This window comes from Barbatula barbatula (assembly GCF_947034865.1).
Source record: "Barbatula barbatula genome assembly, chromosome: 16".
NCBI classification, from domain to species: Eukaryota; Metazoa; Chordata; class Actinopteri; order Cypriniformes; family Nemacheilidae; genus Barbatula; species Barbatula barbatula.
In genome coordinates, this window is record NC_136779.1 from 8,471,401 (window position 1) to 8,489,618 (window position 18,218).

The 18,218-nt window shown below is 39.4% G+C and overlaps 2 protein-coding genes across 6 annotated transcripts in view; one reads left to right on the forward strand and one right to left on the reverse strand.

Annotated features, from left to right (window-relative positions):
• zeb1b (zinc finger E-box binding homeobox 1b) overlaps positions 1-8,203 on the forward strand; it is a 50,011-nt gene extending 41,808 nt beyond the window's left edge. The window contains exons 5-8 of the mRNA XM_079476885.1: positions 337-448; positions 844-2,489; positions 2,613-2,793; positions 3,996-8,203. Of these exons, the coding sequence (XP_079333011.1) occupies positions 337-448; positions 844-2,489; positions 2,613-2,793; positions 3,996-4,744 (2,688 nt within the window). The 3' untranslated portion in view covers positions 4,745-8,203. The remainder of the gene's footprint in view (positions 1-336; positions 449-843; positions 2,490-2,612; positions 2,794-3,995) is intronic.
• A 7,346-nt stretch (positions 8,204-15,549) lies between these two features.
• Positions 15,550-18,218, reverse strand: part of arhgap12b (Rho GTPase activating protein 12b) — a 37,493-nt gene continuing 34,824 nt past the window's right edge. For all 5 annotated transcript variants that reach the window (XM_079476364.1, XM_079476362.1, XM_079476363.1 and 2 more), the window contains one exon: positions 15,550-17,441. In XM_079476364.1, the coding sequence (XP_079332490.1) occupies positions 17,267-17,441 (175 nt within the window). In that variant the 3' untranslated portion in view covers positions 15,550-17,266. The remainder of the gene's footprint in view (positions 17,442-18,218) is intronic.

Consider the following 18,218-nt stretch of genomic DNA (forward strand, 5'->3'; position numbering starts at 1 on the left):
CTTTTTTAAATTTGTATTTTTAATATTATAATTTTAGAAAAAAGAGACTATAAACTAAGCAGAAAATGGCTAACAAGAAGTTTTTTATTACTCACACAAAACTTGTATGCCAGTTCCTTGTGTAAATAAGTATTTAAAATAATATATTATATTAAATTAATTAATGTTGACATTTAAAAACAACTTAAGTTTAAATTATTTTCTTTTTGTATTTTTTTATTTAATTGCAATTAAAAATTAACCACTTTTTGTCAAGTTATTATTTCACAGAAATATTAACAGCAGCACAGTTTAACCCACTCAAGAATAACAGACATTCTCTCTGTCATTCTTTAGCGACATGTTACTCAGTCAGGTGGAGGAGGGAATCGAAAGTTTAAATGCACTGAATGTGGCAAAGCCTTCAAGTACAAACACCACCTGAAAGAACACCTGCGCATCCACAGCGGTGAGAACTGCCTGAACGTTGCCAGTTTGTATGTTGCCGTGTGTGTGTTTGAAAGCATGCATCTGCACTTCTTTGTAGGGCAAACCTATCTTTAAATACTTCAAATACTTAGTGTCTAGGCTTGCTAAGACAGTTTAGTTTGCCGTTTAAATATTGCAGTGGTTTGGTGGGCTTTATTGTTTGATAAATTGTCATCTTTTTTATTATTAGCAGCATAAAAAGTGACTGTAACCTTTAAAGTGTCTTTTTGAATTAGTCGAAGATATTTCCCCAACTATTCTTTTGATCATCACATATGTGCAACAGACAACTGTCATCAACACTTAAAACAGAGTTGAAGAACTTATGTGTTAAGTGTCTGCTTTCTGATTTTTTTTATTCTGTGTGTTATGCAGGAGAAAAGCCTTACGAATGCTCCAACTGCAAGAAGCGTTTCTCTCATTCTGGCTCCTACAGTTCTCACATCAGCAGTAAGAAGTGCATTGGTCTTATTTCAGTGAACGGACGGCCGCGGCCCACTCCCGCTGCTGGGCTGGCAAAAACCCCACAGTGCTCTTCCCCGTCTCTGCCCACCTCCTCCCCTACAGCACGTACCCAAGTCAGAGACAAACTGGACAGCAGCAAACCCCTTCAGGAGCAGCTTCCCTTGACACAGATCAAGTCTGAGCCATTAGACTATGAGTACAAGCCTGTGGTGGTAGCTCCATCTACAAGGGGGGTGAATGCCATGTTCCAGGGCGGTGCCGTGCAGGCTGTCGTGCTGCCAACAGTTGGCCTGGTCTCCCCAATCAGCATCAACCTGGGGGACCTGCAGAACGTGCTGAAGGTGGCGGTGGACGGGAACATCATCAGGCAAGTGCTGGAAAGCACGCAAGCCAAGGGTCAGCAAACAGGGATTGTTGGAGTGGGAGGAGTGGGCATTGCTCAGACACCTCAGCAAGTCATCCAAGCCATTAGTCTTCCCATCCTTGATCAGGATGGCAATACCAAGATCATCATCAACTACAGCCTAGACCCTTCACAGGCCCAAGCAGTCCTGCAGACTCCCAAGAAGGAAACTATGGGATCAAACACTGAGGGCAAGGGTCAGAAACTGCCGGAGGACCTGACAGTTAAGACAAATAGGGACAAAACCACCATCACAGTGGACGAGAAGAGCATGTTAGACAACAACAATAAGCACTGTGGTAAAGATGGACATAGAGTCAATGGGAAAAGTCTTGACGCAAAGGACTTAGAGGAAGGTCTGTGTCCTGGTCAGCCTCCACTAAAGAACCTTCTTTCCTTGCTTAAGGCTTACTTTGCCTTAAATAATGAGCCTACAAAGGAGGAGCTGGCTAAGATCTCTGAATCCGTCAGTCTTCCAGCAGAGGTGGTGAAGAAGTGGTTTTTGAAGATGCAGCTTGGACAAATATCTGTAGACCCCTCTTCACCGCTGGCTGAAGATACGCAAACCAGTCCTGATGGGACTAATTGTGTATCACCTAGACTAGAGCAAGATGAGCAAATGAACACAGAAGAGCCAGAGGAGATGGAATGCCGTCGGCCAACGGAGTGCACAGCAGCTGGGATAAATGGAGTCGATAGCGCACCTGCATCCCCTTCACCACTAAACCTATCTGCAGACGGTCCTGTCCCAGCCAGGACTAATGAGGAAGGTGATGGACCCCTCGACCTATCGCTACCAAAATCCGCCGCTATGAGTACCATAGCTAGCGGTCACGCTAACACTGTTTACTCGGCTCAAGAGGAGCCGCTGAATTTGACTTGCACAAAGAAGGAAGCGCTCAGCAATGCAAGCACCAATGCTGCCATATACGCCAGCCAACTAAGTGCCAATCCCATAAACATCGTGACCACTCAACTGCCCACGCTAGTGGCTATCACTGACCAGGGACAAGGGCAATGTCTACGTGCACTTACCACCACTAAACAGACCATCCTGATCCCTCAACTAGCCTACAGTTACACCACTACATCCTCCAGCCCAGCAGGGGGCGATACATCACATCAGAGTATTCTTCAGGTCAATGGCGTAAAGGTGAGGATGCATGTTAACTTAAAAATTTCATGTGTTTGCATTTTAGCATATAGATTCCTGGCCTTCATACACATAACAATTCTCGTTTATTGAAATACATTGATCTGTACTTTACGTGTGTAGGAGGAAAAACAGGAGATGGGGTCAGAGGTCACGTCAACGTTGGAAGAGCAAACAGATTCAGACTCAGGGCCTACTAGGAAGAAGATGAAAAGGACGGAAAGTGGTCTCTACGCCTGCGACCTGTGTGACAAAATCTTCCAGAAGAGCAGTTCACTGCTCCGCCATAAATACGAACACACAGGTACTTAAAAAGTTAGAAAATAGGCCGTTGTTAAGCCGTTTTTTAACGCTCCCTCATCAGTAAACTGCCGGGCATTAACCCGAAATATGATTTGAAGGGGAAATTATGACCAAGTACATTGTATTGCAGCAATTTTACCTATTACATGGCGAGCAGAAGAGAATTTCGAGTTCCAACCGCTTTTAAATTACACATGCTGGAGGGTGCGGTAATGTATTTTCCCTCATCTGCTGGCCAAATACATTACCTTCTCACACCAAACCCAAGCTGTTGCATCAATCCTCTGTTAGTAATTTACACTCCACCTCTCTTTTCTGCTCAAAAAACACGAGAAAGGCAAGAGACGGTCACCTCTCACTGCTAAGATACCTGGCTACAAGCGAGCAGCGCTCATCCAAATGACATCACTGCACCCTGAATCTTTTCTCTTGCTCTCTTTTTCCTCTGAAGCCGCAGTTTAGAAACTTTCAGCCCTATGTGGAACTGGCTTGTCTTGTGCGCCACAGCTTGTTTTGATTCATTGTTAGGTCTTAATGTCCATGGATACATAACAACATGTAATGCAATTCTTAATGCTTGAAAGATCCAGGAGTGAAGGCTGGGTGTGGGGGATTTCTAGCGCTGCGTTTGGAAATGACAGGAATGTTTCTTGTAACTGGGAAACTTCATGAGTGTATAGAGTTTAGAGGAGATGCCATATTTAATTTCACTTAAACAAGGCAGGAATGGGATGTATGGAAGTGTAGTCCGTATTTCAAACTGAATAAATATTCACATTAATACAGCTCATATTTATTTATGTAATAATATTAAAACAAAAGATTTTCGTGGGGGTAAAGTAACATGAGAAGTGGTGCTATGTAAGTTTCCGAATTGTTCAGAAAGTTAGAAAAGTGAGAGACTGTGGAAGGTGTATTAAAGGCATAGTTCACATAGTTCATTTTTCTTAATCCTGATGTTATTTAAAGCCTCTAAATGACTCTTTGATCTGTGGAACACAAAAGTAGATATTGTGGGAAATTTGTCCATTTTGTAGTCCAAAACTATCCCTTTAATGAATGTATATAAAGTCAACTGCTTATCCAATAAAATCTATTTTTGTTCAGGTCAAATCTGTATTGTTGTGTATTTAATTTAAACAGAAAATTAGGAAGTACTCTGAAATATCTCCTAATAGATTAAAACGTCTTTATCTCCTGCAGGTAAGAGGCCTCACGAATGTGGGATCTGCAGCAAGGCTTTCAAACACAAGCACCACCTGATCGAGCACATGCGCCTGCACTCCGGAGAAAAGCCCTACCAGTGTGACAAATGCGGCAAACGCTTCTCTCACTCCGGCTCCTACTCGCAACACATGAACCACCGTTACTCCTACTGTAAGAAAGAGGCTCAGGGTCAAGGGCTTAGCCAGGGGGTGGAGGAAGAGGACAACCCCGGCGAAGAGCAGGCCCGGACAGGCAGCACGGCAACCTCGCCCCCCTCCCACCTGGACTCGGACGAGCGAGGGAGCAGTACCAGAGAAGATGAGAGCGAGGAAGAGGATGAGATGGGTTCGGGGAGTATGGTGGACGAAGATGAGATTCAGGTAGTAAAGATTGGTGAGGAAGGAGATGAGGATGACCAGGGAACAGACGAAGAGAGGATGGAGGAAATGGAACAAGAAGAGGTTGGGGAAGATGGCGAGAAGGAGGTGCCAGATGGAGGTGAGAGGGAGGAAATGGTCAGCGAAGAGGCTGAAGGAGATAAAGATGGACAGATGCTGAAGGTCGTGGTGATGCAGGATGAATGTGAGGAGGAGAACGAAGTTGAAGAACAACCTGTGGAAGCCATGGACACGGAAACTCTCGAGCACGTGAAGGAGATGACGGAAAGTGTTGAGGAGAACCTGGCGGATGAGAAAAACAGTGAAAATGAAGGAAAAACACCCACTATGAATGGAGAGGTAAAATGAAGGAAGCCACAACTGTATTTTTATGATTCCTTATTTACTAATTTGAAGGAACAAAAAGACAAATTTTGCTCTCTACAGAAGTTTCTCTCTCGGCCTGAGGACTGACTGTGTGTTACTGATAGAAGATGAGTCGAGAGAGAGACAGAGAGAAAAGAAGAGAGCGTGTTTGCTCTTACGCTGCATTTAAGCCCACTACTGTGTATAAAACCCCCAGGTGTGCCTGATAAATACAAAAAAGTAACTTTTCCACATAAAGATGATTTTCAGTGTTTAAGTATGGTTTGTATAAATGCAGTTTAACGAAAAAAGAAAAAAAAGAAAATGACGCATATATGGACTGAAAGCTAGACTTGTTTTGGCTAATAATGTTTTATTACTAAAACGCCTTGGGTCAATTTCTTTATCAGTATTACTAATTTTTGTCACTCTCGGTTTACCCTTCAAAGTTGTACAGCTGGGAGAGAGAGATTTCTATACGTTTTTATTGCCAATGAACAAAACTCAGTATTTTCTTGCATTTGAAGGAAAATAATCCTGTGCACTACCATATTCCCAGTTTACCATTGGAACACCTTTGTGGGCCTTGTGTTGTTTAATGTCTACCTTCCAGTATTAGCACCCCAGACTATACCCATTGCCACGCTGGCGCTCGCTGGCACAACATTTCGTTTCAGGGTGGAGCCTTAAATGTAAAAAGATTAATGTGGTTACGGTGGGGGTGGCGGGGCTGGCCAAGAAGTCCAAATGAATTTTTAAAAGCCAAGAGATCAGAGATAAACCTTAGTAATCGTGTATCAGGTGATCAACGCCTTTCTCCGCCCATCCATCCACCTTTATGCAAAACATGCATGTTGGAAGTGCCATTGAACAGTGCTGTGCCGTTGCTGTGGCGCTGTTGCTAGGCAGCATACTCACGCTGTCTTCGTTTTTCGGTAGCAAAATTTTGGAACCCTGCATCATAACCACTAGTCCTAACTAAAGGACAAGACTGCCTCTTTTTTGATCAATCAATCTTGTAGAAGGACTACACTGCATCAAGAATTCAGGAGAGACGATCAATGAACAAAAAAGGAGAAAAAAAGATGTTCTTTTCCCCTGTTTGGTGCACTTGTTTATCTTGTTATCTTTAGCTGCACGACACTTTTTCTTCAGGTAACAAACGTAGGCAAATTTGATCAATGAAGAATTCACTTAGTGTTTTTCGTTTTTTATTTCGTTCGGCCTTTTTACCTGTCAGTATTAATTTTTGTCTCGTTTGTATTGATGTTGTTTTGTTGTGAACGTTGCATAAAGTTTTGTTTTCAGTAAAGGCAGTATTACCCTCCCATCCCTCACCAGTATAACTTTACATTTTTAGTTTTAGAGACCTTTTTATATTTATGTGTCTTATTTTTGTATTTTCTTTATGGTTATTTATTACACTATGTAGTGTACAATACTGTAGTTTGTATTAATACAATAATATATTTTAGTATGAAGAATAATTTCGAAGAGAAAATAATTCAAAGCTGGAGAAGAAACTCGAGCGTTTCAAAGTGTTTTAAAACAGAAAAAGTATTATTTTCAGATTTTCAAAATGCATTGTTTGAAAGAAAAGAAATGCCCTAAAGTACATCCGAACTGTTACCTTTTTCACATCATTCACTTTAATGTTACTGTCTTTTGCCCCACTTTACTTTGAAGCTACTGAACTTCTGAGATCTAACTGTATGCTATACACGCATGAGTCTTTGCTGTTGTATCGAAAAATTGTCCTTAACCATGAACTGTGCTGCCCTTTTAACAAAGCCAAAACATCATAAATGTTTGTTTGTTTTTTATTTTTGGTTGTGCCAATTTATAACTCTTTGTCTACATCAAGGCAACAAAGTATTTTATATGTCCCTGTTTTAACCCTTCTTAGTGCTAGCTTTTGTTTGATTATTTTGTTTTGTTTTTAATGATTCCCCATCTCACAATAAAAAAAGTTTTAAGAATTCAACATGGAGCTCTCTAGTTTACAATCCTTCTTTTACAGGAAAGGGTAACGGATCGTTATGTTAAATATTGTTTAAAAGTGTGTTGACTAAATAGTACGTTTAAATTTGTACAACACAAAAGTGATGTACACCTCATGAAAACCATCTTCCTCGTTCATTAGGATTGGGTTGCTCGGAAGCTTTTTGGACTGGCTGCATGAATTATTAATGCAGCAAATTATAAATCTATGATCTGACTGAAGTCAGAAAATGTGACGCTTACTCTGTTTGTGTGCATCAAACGAAATGTTTTTACACTTTGATGTGAAGATGCTTTATATTTAAATGCACTTCAAATATAAAGCTTCATTCAAGCGTTTCAACGAGTACGGAATACTCAACTCAATACTCATCTACTGTGTGTTTATCCTCAATTATTTGTAACACAGGTTGGATGCGTGTTTATACAGTGAAACGAAAGCCGTGTTTCCAGCAGTAGCTGAAAGCTGATGAAGAGCACAGGTACAAGCCAAGAGCTAGAGCAGAAACTGAGAACAGAACATCCCCTGGGAAATTTAGTGGATAGCACAATCAAACACAAATAGCCTACATCTGTGCTCAAAACATTACCCTGTACTTGAATATCATGTCCATTTACCTAAAAGCTGACTTTTATGATGTGTGGGCAGGGCCGGATTGGGACTAATTTTCAGCCCTGGAGTTTCATGCCTTAGACCGGCCCACTTTAGTTTACGACTGACTATATTAAAATAATGATAATTAAAACCTAAGTCTGCAATAGCGCACTGTTCTCTACAGCCTTGAATTCATTGTCATCCAGTGAAAATACAGTAGCCTAAGTTTTGCTTGACAGTGAAGATTTATTAGAACAGTAAATAGCCGGACAGTATCAGAATCTATTTTCTTTAAGAATTAGTGTTCATAAATATCCAAACATTGAAATAAGGAAAAAAATATAAATTACAAAAGATTAAAATAAAATGAATTGCACTGTCTAATGACACTATAATTTATTTTAATGAAACGTCTGCTTTACAACTTCAAATATTTTTTACAAATATGAGAACATTAGTTAAATAATAAAACTATTGGACTGTTATCTGACTTTTTTTCACAATGATTTCTAATGATTGTTTCATCTCTTTTTCCTCTGCATAAGTGTAGCTTCAAGGAAACATGGACAACCCTAAAACATTAATTAACGCGGACTTCGAACCGACGTCGGTCTGAATGGGGGACGGGTGCTCTAACAATGAGCTAGCTTGCACCTTGCAATTTGTTTTGCACGGCCGCTAGAAACTTGCAGTGCTCCTATTCCTAAATACCTTAACGTTAGCTTACCGGCCGTCTCGTCGTCTTCATTTGTTTTGAGAAAAATGTGGTCGGCTTAGAACATTTGGCCGCGTCAGTTTCCAGAGCTTTCTTGCTTGTTATTCTGGCCTTTTCAGCGCCGCCTTTGCGCTTTCTGTCATCCATTTATTTTTCTGACGTTTTTTTATTTTGAGCAACTTGCAGTGGCGCTGTCGGGGGCGGGGCCAGGAAGTCAAAAGATAATCACGTCATCATTAACCTGCAGGCTGCGCTCTGAGTTGGGCTGCGAATAAATATGAAATAACAAAGAGTGGGGCTGCGATAAAATAATAAATAAAAAGATTAGGGCTGCTGTGAGTGAAGGCAGCCTAGGGAAAGCCACATTTCAACCGTGCCATGACAATACCGGGCCGGCCCTCGCGGCCAAAAAAACTGACCGGCCCACCGGGAATTCTCCCGGTGCTCCCGATTAGCCAATCCGGGGCTGTGTGTGGGTATAAGAATGTGGGTTTAACGCTGCGTTTTAATACCAAGAGATTTGCTTTCTGAAATGAATGTACATTAAGTCCCAATGCTTTATTCGTTTTTTAACTGGATTGTTTAAACACACTTTAGTTTGCATAACAGGTTATACAGCATGTCTTTGTAACAGTTTAATTTACAAGGTGGTTGTTGGTAAATACAAGATTGAATAGGGGGCAGTTTATTATCTGATAGTTTTATTATTTTCTAAATTATCTGCAGATCTAAGTTGTATTTACATAAATGTATGATTTAGCCAAGTTGAACTGATTCAAAATAATTTGTAATAAATACGCTTTATTATTAAATAGTTTCTTTCTGCTTACTTATAGTATATATTTTTAAAGATGTAAGTGTAGCAGTACCGTTGTCTTTTGTGAAGGAAAAAAGATATAGCCTATATATTCCCTGAAACATCCGCTAACTTTATTAGTTAATGTTGCTTCTGTTTGCTAAGTGTCTGTGAGCACAAAATTATTATTAGGCTATCCAATAACCTACAAAAATTACTTTTCATTGTGAATGGTAGCTTGGTCTTTCATTGGTTTCATAGCTTGAGTTGGACGACGGCCAACAGAAATTGTCTCTGTAAATGATCTTTCAAACATTGGCATTATACACAACAGTGTTTATAGTTAGAAATGTGAATATATATTTTTACATATACAAATATACAACACAGCAGCATTTCATCTGAAGGCCTTAACCTGTTCTTTTAATCCCAGCATGATGCAGTTACACACATCTGATGCCGCGGACGAATCTGACCACACATTTCTGATGTTTATTTAAGGCAGTGCCCTCCAATTCTCTCTCTAATGAGACTCTAATCATTTGCACCTGTGCACGGCTGCACCTGATTCTCATTCTGTTTTCATTACAGTACATGTTAAGTAACATTTTTTGCTTTTGGAAATATCATTTCTGTTTATTTAACTAGCACAAATGAGAGCAAAACGTAACCCGGCCTACTCTGACATCACCTATCCAAACCAATTCTGAACTAATCTGTAAATACAGAATGCTGGTGAATAACAGAGGCTATAACAAACATACACATACAAACAGAAGCACGGACACATTAATATAGATGGAACTAAACAACAAGCACCTATTACAGTAAAATGATGTTGCAAACTTGTTACCAATATACCTGTAATACAATCCTCCTTTGGAGACTGTAAGATAAGACATAAACAATAAAATCACTGTAATACAAGCCGACTCAATGCATAAAAATCATGCTGAGTCTAAAATGATAAAGAATAGATTTCTACCTAAAATTCCATCTCAAATTGTACCTTTAAAATAATAAATATTCCCATATCCTTTCTTTCCAAATCCAAACACTTTCACTTAAGCAAAAACATTAGAAGCAAAATTGTACAAGGAAATAACACTTGCTTTTCCCAGCATATTTCTACAATTAAGTTTTTCACAAAAGCAAATATGTTTCCTGTTTCAAGCACACAACCTAACAAAATTTGTTTCGTTTGATGTTTAAATTTGCAGAATCTCAATTTCAAATATCTACATCATTTTTCTCACAAGTAAATTCACCTCACTCTGTAATCCGAGGGTGTTTATACTGTATGTTTTACCATAAGATCAGACACAAAGATGTTATATCTGTACTTTACTAAAGATGACCAAACATGGGGTCATGTTGGATGAGCATATCCTCAAGTGAAATGAACACATTGATTAAAAGATGAGAAAGTCACAGCTGCTTATCTCTATATTGATGATGTCAAAGATGTATTTAACTCAAGATTCTCTACAAAAAACATGTAGTCAGGACTTTAAAAAAACGTATTCAAGTCTTACTTGAGAGAGAGAGAGAGAGAGAGAGAGAGAGAGAGAGAGAGAGAGAAAGAGATTTACTCCAAGCCAGATGGCACAGGGTACAAAAATCAATTAGATCTCCACTTTAGTAGCGGGGGAATTCATCCAGGGCGACCCCAGCATCCCCCCTCAAGTCTGAGTAACAGAGGCCCGGATCTCTCATTCTGCCTCATCACCTCGGGTCTAACCCACTTCATCCTGCTGCTTACACACTAACTTCATTACACTAGCAGGGGATGGGCGAGAGAGGTAGAAATAGGGCACAGTGGTGCATATCTTGAACCGCACGAATCACCAGAGCTCCTCTTAACATAACTGAATTGCATGAGCATGCTTGAGAGAGGGAGGAAATAAGAGAACATCAAAACGGATTTATTTCAGACTGGCAACGCTTGCCTGCTCTGGAGGAGAGCAAGAGAGGAGAAAAAGAGTGTAGGTGGATTCTGGGAGAAAATAATGTGCAATAAAGAGAAATAAGATGACATTAGGATGGTGTCAAAGCGGGAAAAACAGGATAAAAACATGATCTTCATTACACCCTAGTGTTCACATTACAACACTACAACAGGATGACTTGATAGCCTAAATAAAATGTTCGACATGAACATGTGAATCCTGTGTTGAGCACATTCTTAAAAAGCGAAACAAAGCTGTTTTTTCTCTGTTCATTTGTTTTGTTTTTTTAACAATTTTATAGGAGATTTGATAATGTAACTAAATAAAAAAACAGAAAGCCAGAACGGATAATTTAGCCTCATTTTAAATCTCTTTTAAAACCCATCTTTTTTCTTTGGCCTTTAACACCAGGAGTTGACATTTTGTTTATTTTATTGTTTTTATGGCTAGGCTGTGTTTAAATAGGTTTTGTTCTTAATTTAATTTCACATTGGAGGTCTGTGCTGTATGAGTTGTGTTGTTGTGTTTTGTTTGCATTTGTTCTTTGTACAGCACTTTGGTCTACTTCTGTCGTTTTAAAGAGCTTTATAAATAAAGATTGATTTGATAAAGTTTGAATTTAAAGGGGTAGTTTACCAAAAATAAAAATTCTGTCATAATTTACTCATCTTCAGGTTGTTCCAAATTTGTGTAAATTTCTACTGAACACAAAGGAAGATATTTGGAAGAATGACAGTAACCCAACAGATATCACCCCCCATTTACTTCCATACAGTAAAAAATATGTAAAGAAAATGGGAGACAATAGGGGGTGATGACCAAAATATGACAGAATTTTCATTTTTGGGTGAACTATCCTTCTAAGGTGACATACAATAGGGGTTAGTGATGACTATAGTCAACTCATCACCAAATCACCAAAGAAAATCTATATTATTATAATTAAATCCAACAAATTAAAAATTACAAAATTAAGTATAACAGACACAATTCGCTATAATTATTCAATTTAGTTTTGTTTTGAACTATGAATGAAATAATGAACGAATCAACAAATCAATCAATCATTGGATAATCTGCATTCAAGACACCTCGGAGCACAAACATGGAAGTAAGGTCTGGATTTAATAACATTACACCTTGTACACACCGGACGCGACAGGCGCTATGCAACATGACAACCTGCATTTTCTCAATGGGTGTGTCGCGTCGTGCCGCATCTAGTGTGGACATAATTTAAAATTATAATGGTTTTCTAATGTGTTTCTAATGTCTTTTGTCGCGTCGCATCGCGCCGGTCGCGTCCGGTGTAGACAAGGTGTTATTTGATAAAATTATTTACAGGTTGAAGTGGGAAATATAGTTTGGCTCTTTCAAGTTAAAGGAAGTTCATGAAAAATGCCATTGGTAAATTAGAATCCAGCGAATTAAAAAACAATTGAGCATCCCTCCTGTTCTCCATAAAATACTCTGACGGGAATGTAAATCTGCATGGAGTATTCCCGACGGAAATGCTGCACGTATGCACAGACAACAATCTAATTGATGACTCAGAAATAAGAAGCTGTTGTCCCCGCGATCATAAATCATAAGCTGTGTGTGATCAGAAGGTAAACTCAGAAGAGCAGCAGTCAAAAAACCACCACCAGCAACCCTTCATTTATCACACACATACATCAAGCCTATGATTTCACAAGCCTTAATTAAAAAGCACACAGCACTATTTATAAGTGTGAACGTCACTTAGAAGCACTAATAAGACTCTTGGTTGTAGAAACACATATTATTAAGCCTTAGGGGTAGCGGAGGCTCTGCTAGTAGGCACACATGCTAATAAGCTGCTGACGGGGTCTAACATCACTTTGAGGGCTCAAGCGGGATTAATCATACTGTAAAAGACCCACCGCACGTGGGACACGGAGCCAAAACCAGAATCTGGAGACAAACTAATTAACGGGCCGAGAGGGACCGAGTCACGAGAGACCAGTGAAGAGAGGCATTGCTTTTAAATGACTGTCGGCCTTGTTCACAACATGCCACGATGGATATGGTTGAGCTGACAAACGTCAGATTTAAGAGCTGTACTCTTCAATATTTCCACTGAAATCCTTTTCAAATCCTTACTTTTTTCTCTCTTAAATGAACAGCAGGCCTACACCATACTGGCTTTCTACGTTTTTATTAGTCTTCAGAAAGGATAAAGGACATAGCCCACCAAATCTATCAGTTTATTTAGGCTACACCATACGAAAAATAACTTATTTGTAGCGGAGAGATTAAGAATTGCAACCAACGGCTCACTGTCGCTCGCTCACCCCTCCAATACTTTCGAAGCACTACGGTGGCCGACGTTATCACTTAGATGTCGTCACGTTTTCACTTCTTTGCTGAAGGAGAGAACGTATTTACGACAAGCGCTCAGTAGGGCGGTTTGTCCGTTTAGGGCTTCTGTACAACATGGTGAATTCCATGCAAGGGGACCTGTGATGTATGTAGACAGAAATAGCTCATTCTAAGGTTATAAAAACATAACGCTTCAGGTCTTTATACACCTCTGAAGAGGTGATGTATGTTATATTGCATCTCTGTCAAAAATTCAATGCATCAATAGATCCTCAAAAAAAAAGACACTTGTATCATTCAGGCTTGTTAACGGTCATCTCAAAAGAAAGAATTTTGAGTAAAAAAACATTGAGATTTGACTAATTTGACTAAAAAAGGTAAATCACAAAGGTTTAAAACAACATTCGAGACATTCATTTGAATTCATTTCAGCTGTCCCTTTGACAATCATATAATACAGAGCAAAAATGTCTCAGAGTCATGCATATATACAGTATGCGCTCACACTAGCTTCTCTATAAAAGTGTGAGCAGATTCTTCAGGTGTACCCTTCTGTAAAATTTACAAGCTCTTAGTGCCGGGTCCCATGGTGGAGTACGGATAAACCAATCACGTTTCACCCAGGATGAGTAAATGGACAAGCAGAAGGGTCCATTATCTGTCAGGCTTGCGTGATACAGCAGCTCTATATTTACGGCCAACCTAATGGGGTTGATTGTATTAGTGCACAAGGAGGGGAATAGCCCTATACAGACATAGTATTTCCACGTTTCTGCAATTACCTTATGTAAATCCGAACGCGGGCAACTATTTAAAATGCATTGAATTTCCCAATGCAAAACCATCAAGTCCAACCATGCGAACTTCATTAATACTAAAGCGCAGGCTGATAACATTTGAAGTACTTCTATGATTACTGTAGGCAAAGCACAGGTGTGTTTAGGGTTTATTTTGTATGATTCTCGAGAAGGTTTACATTCTGCCAAGTCGACTTAAGCAGAGCATTAAAGCATCCAGCTTTGATTCCATAGAGAAAAGATCTACTATATAAAATAGCTTAAGGAATGAGTGCAGTTTTAGATGAAAAGGGCCACAGATATGTTTAGCCATTTAGGGCAAATAAATATATTTCTCTATTATCTTAGCGATTTATTTGGCATGCTTAGTGTTCTTTTGATAACATGAAATCTGTTATTGTCGCATTGTACCATTACATCTGTATGCAACTAAGTGACATCGACAAATGTGTTTTAGTTTGTACAACATTCATATAAATGTCATGCAGGCTACATACTGTAAAGAGATTTACAGTCTACAAATTATGTTTACATTTATCTGTAGACCTATAAAAGTAGTTACACCGTCAAATAAAACAATTTCATCTGCTCACAACATGCATGCAAATGTCATCTCCAAGCCATGTTGGTATAGTGAAGATGTGATTGGATATTAGGAAATCTGGTTCGATCATCTGAAGCTGGGTTTGGCTATAGTGCATTTTTAGTTTGTGAGAGCGGTTCCATTACACAGCTGGAAATGAGCGAAACGTTTCCACGTGTGTTTTAATAAACTTAATTACTCAGTTCGGGTGGAGCTCCAAAACAGGAATGACAGTGGATCTAAGTTTATGAAGCACTACGTGGTGTACATGCCACACTTTTGGTGGGAGTCTGTCACCTGTATCGATCAAATAAAGTGCAAAGGGGCGTGAAAGATGCAACAGTGTTTCTGTCTGTAAATGACATGCAGTGGAACACGAAGAGTCATGAATGTTTTATGGGTCATAATGGCTCACTCAGATTTCTTACCCACACTTTGGCCTCCACGGACACAGGAGACCGGGGGCTTTCCTGGCACCTCCATCCCAAACACACACAGCAGCATATGGTGTGCAATTCACACACCTCTGGGGTCCTGGCGGCTTTAGACTGCGGTCAGAGCTATGAATTATGGATATGAGCTAATTGTTTTCTCATTTGGAAATTCCATGATCTCCACCCATGGTTCTTTATTTTCTGCATCAGAGGTTTTTATTGATTCAAGGTGGTTCCTTATAGAAAAACACAACATAAAGTGATAGTTCACCCAAAAATGATAATTCCGTGATCGTTTGCTCTCCCTTTTGTCATTACAAAGCCTTATGACTTACTTTTTTTCCTGCAGAACACAAAATAATTTGAAGAATATTGGCTACCGAACAATGTCGGTATTCTTCTATTGTATAAATACAAAACCAATGCAAGTCAATGGGTCCCACAGTTGTTCGGTTACCAACATTCTTTTGTTTCTGCAAAAGAAAAAAACTCATACAGGTTTAAAATGACAATAGGGTGAGTAAATTATGATAGAATTTTCATTTTCGGGTGAACTATCATTTTAAGATCTCATGAGAAATGAAACCAAGGACTTGCAAAGAACTATTTTAATACAGCTTCATGGTTACATATATAAATTGTATGTTCTTTAAACAGATGAAGTCTTATCAAGATTCAGATTTGGTATGAATTCATAAGTGTACAAACTGTTTTGCATAACAGCAAATGAACCTGCTAAAGCTGCTCAGGGAAAAAATAATTCAAACCTCTGCATTCCTCAAATGCAATTTTGTTTAATCATCAATGTAGAAAAAAAGAAGCTGATAGATCATTGCATCATTTCATCTCAATTTGAAGAGCTTCAATGTGACAAACAATGAAGATAAACTGCAACAATAACTCAGTCATTATCGCTTTAATATTATCCATGAGTTTTTCCTTTTTAATCAGAATTAGACGTCAATTTCAGAAACAGCAGTTAGTCTGAAAATTACATTCAAAATGTGCGGTTCACAACGCATGACCCCCCCCCCTTTAATATTCATTTTCTTCATCCGTACATCAACAAAATTAGATCTTATCACTGGTTATTGACACACAAACTTCAAACCATTACACTTCAATTATTCATTTTTTTGTACAAGGTTCAAGCTTTTTTCAGTAATCTGTACATATGCTGAGTTCTATTAAAAAAGCTGTTTCCATGCGTACCCACCGCAGTACGATTCCCAGTACCATTCGGACATTTTCTTATCAGCTTCTTTGGGAAAGAGGAGATGAATACCGTGTATTGATTTGAAACCGTGTAAGGCCTGAATGCCAATCTAAGCATCTCACCTTTCCTTTTCCAGGAAGCTTCATGAGATACTGTATGAGGGGGAGTTGGCGAGATAGCATTGTAGCCTTTGGCTGTTTTTCTGAGAGGCTTCCTTTACTACACCTAACGCGGGTGTGGAAAACAACCTGGGTCTTTGTTACACGATTCAACACAACACAGTCCATCAATCCAAGAAGAAAACACAGGGACCTTCGCGGGCCTTACAAACACAACACCACAAACCCTGATATTTCATTAAGAGGGAGTTCTCAGAGATTCTTATCGGTTGACATGGTGGACGAAGTGAGATGAACATGTCAGTTATCCAATAGCATGTAGGGTTAAGTGTGGAGTCTTTCCCCGTTTAAAACTGAGGATTCCTGAACGAATACTGATTATAACCTATTGTTCATGGGTCAAGTAGTCATTGTCTAATAATACTGCCTTCTTAATACAGTGCACTTTTAGCTTATTCCACAGGAAAAAAAAAATCCAAGTCCACAGCCCGGATACAAGATACTCGAGTTCAAGAAACCTCAGATTATCTACATGTAACTGTAAAGACTTCTTCGGGGCAGACGAAATGTCTGCTCAGTCCACAGTTGTTTCTCTAGTCATCAATACTGGCTAAGATGCAGTCCGTTCCAGTGTCCAATTTATAAAATCTTCCCATCAAAACAGTGCATCGTGGAGACTAATGACCATCCGTAACTGTCCAAAAGCTTATTCTAAGCCAAGGAATGACGCTCCAAACGAAAAAGATGGAAAGCAAGTTGTATATCCTCAAATATTAAGTGCATAAAGAAATTTCCTGTATTTATTCGTCTTTGTTTATATCCAGTCATGTCACAGTAAATCCACTCACATTTGCGTGTATATTTAAGCTTGGTCCAAGGCAGTGGCACATTCTGCGTTTTGTTCTCTTTGCTGTGCAATGGATGAGATGATGTAGCATCGTGTTTACCGGAGTCACTCTCACGTGGCTGGAGATGTTCTACCTGCCAAATATATTCTCATACTCTAGAAGGATGAGTTCTACAATCTGGTTTTGATAAACCATGTAAACCGCCATGTTGCCTGTCTCGATCTCCGGCCGTAGCAGGGTCGGGCCGAACACGATAGCCACGCTCTGTGTCGTCATTCGGTTCACCTCGCCGTGATCTATTACCCTGGAAATCAGAAAACAAAACAACATTCACATTTACGGTTTGCGAATTGCTTTCTTAGTCAATTTTTTTTAACATAATAGTCACAAACAACAAAGCGTCGTTGTTTTTCAATGCAGAGTTAGTTTGACAATGAAATCGTGAAAGGCTGAATCAAAATTCGTTTGTCTTTCCTTAGCCACATAAAGGCCAGACCGGGGAACAGTCTGCATTAAAATGCCGCGTTCCAATTTCACATTAGGAAACATGTTTAGGTATTGTGCTTAAATTACACAAATATAGATCCTCCCGCACGAAACGGCGAAATGTCAGGCCGTAATTTTTCTGGAACGGTGTGCCTCCGTCCTCCATTTTGAGTTACAGTGGGCCGAGAGACATTTAAATGCAAATGGAGGCAAAAGCAAATGTCATTGTGCATGTTTGATATAGCAATTACAATCGAGACTCAATACCGCTCCCAAATTACATTCAGAACGACACCGTAAGGTACAGCCCTGCGCGTAAACGTACGGGAAATAATTCACTCTGTTTGTAGAGTGAAAATTGAGTTTTCTTTGTTTATTTCCCACTTCATTTCAAACTAGAACCAAGTGTGTTGAAGATGCGTGACGGCACCTGAAACGCATCGTTTGAATTTGCTTTAAAATCATGTGCGTGCACAGACGTGCCGACAACAATCGTCACAGAAGAATAGATTACATTTTCTTGACGAATAAAAGTGCAGTTATAACAGAAGGAGCAAGGGGCTCTGATCACAAGGCTGAAGGAGAAACGGTGCAC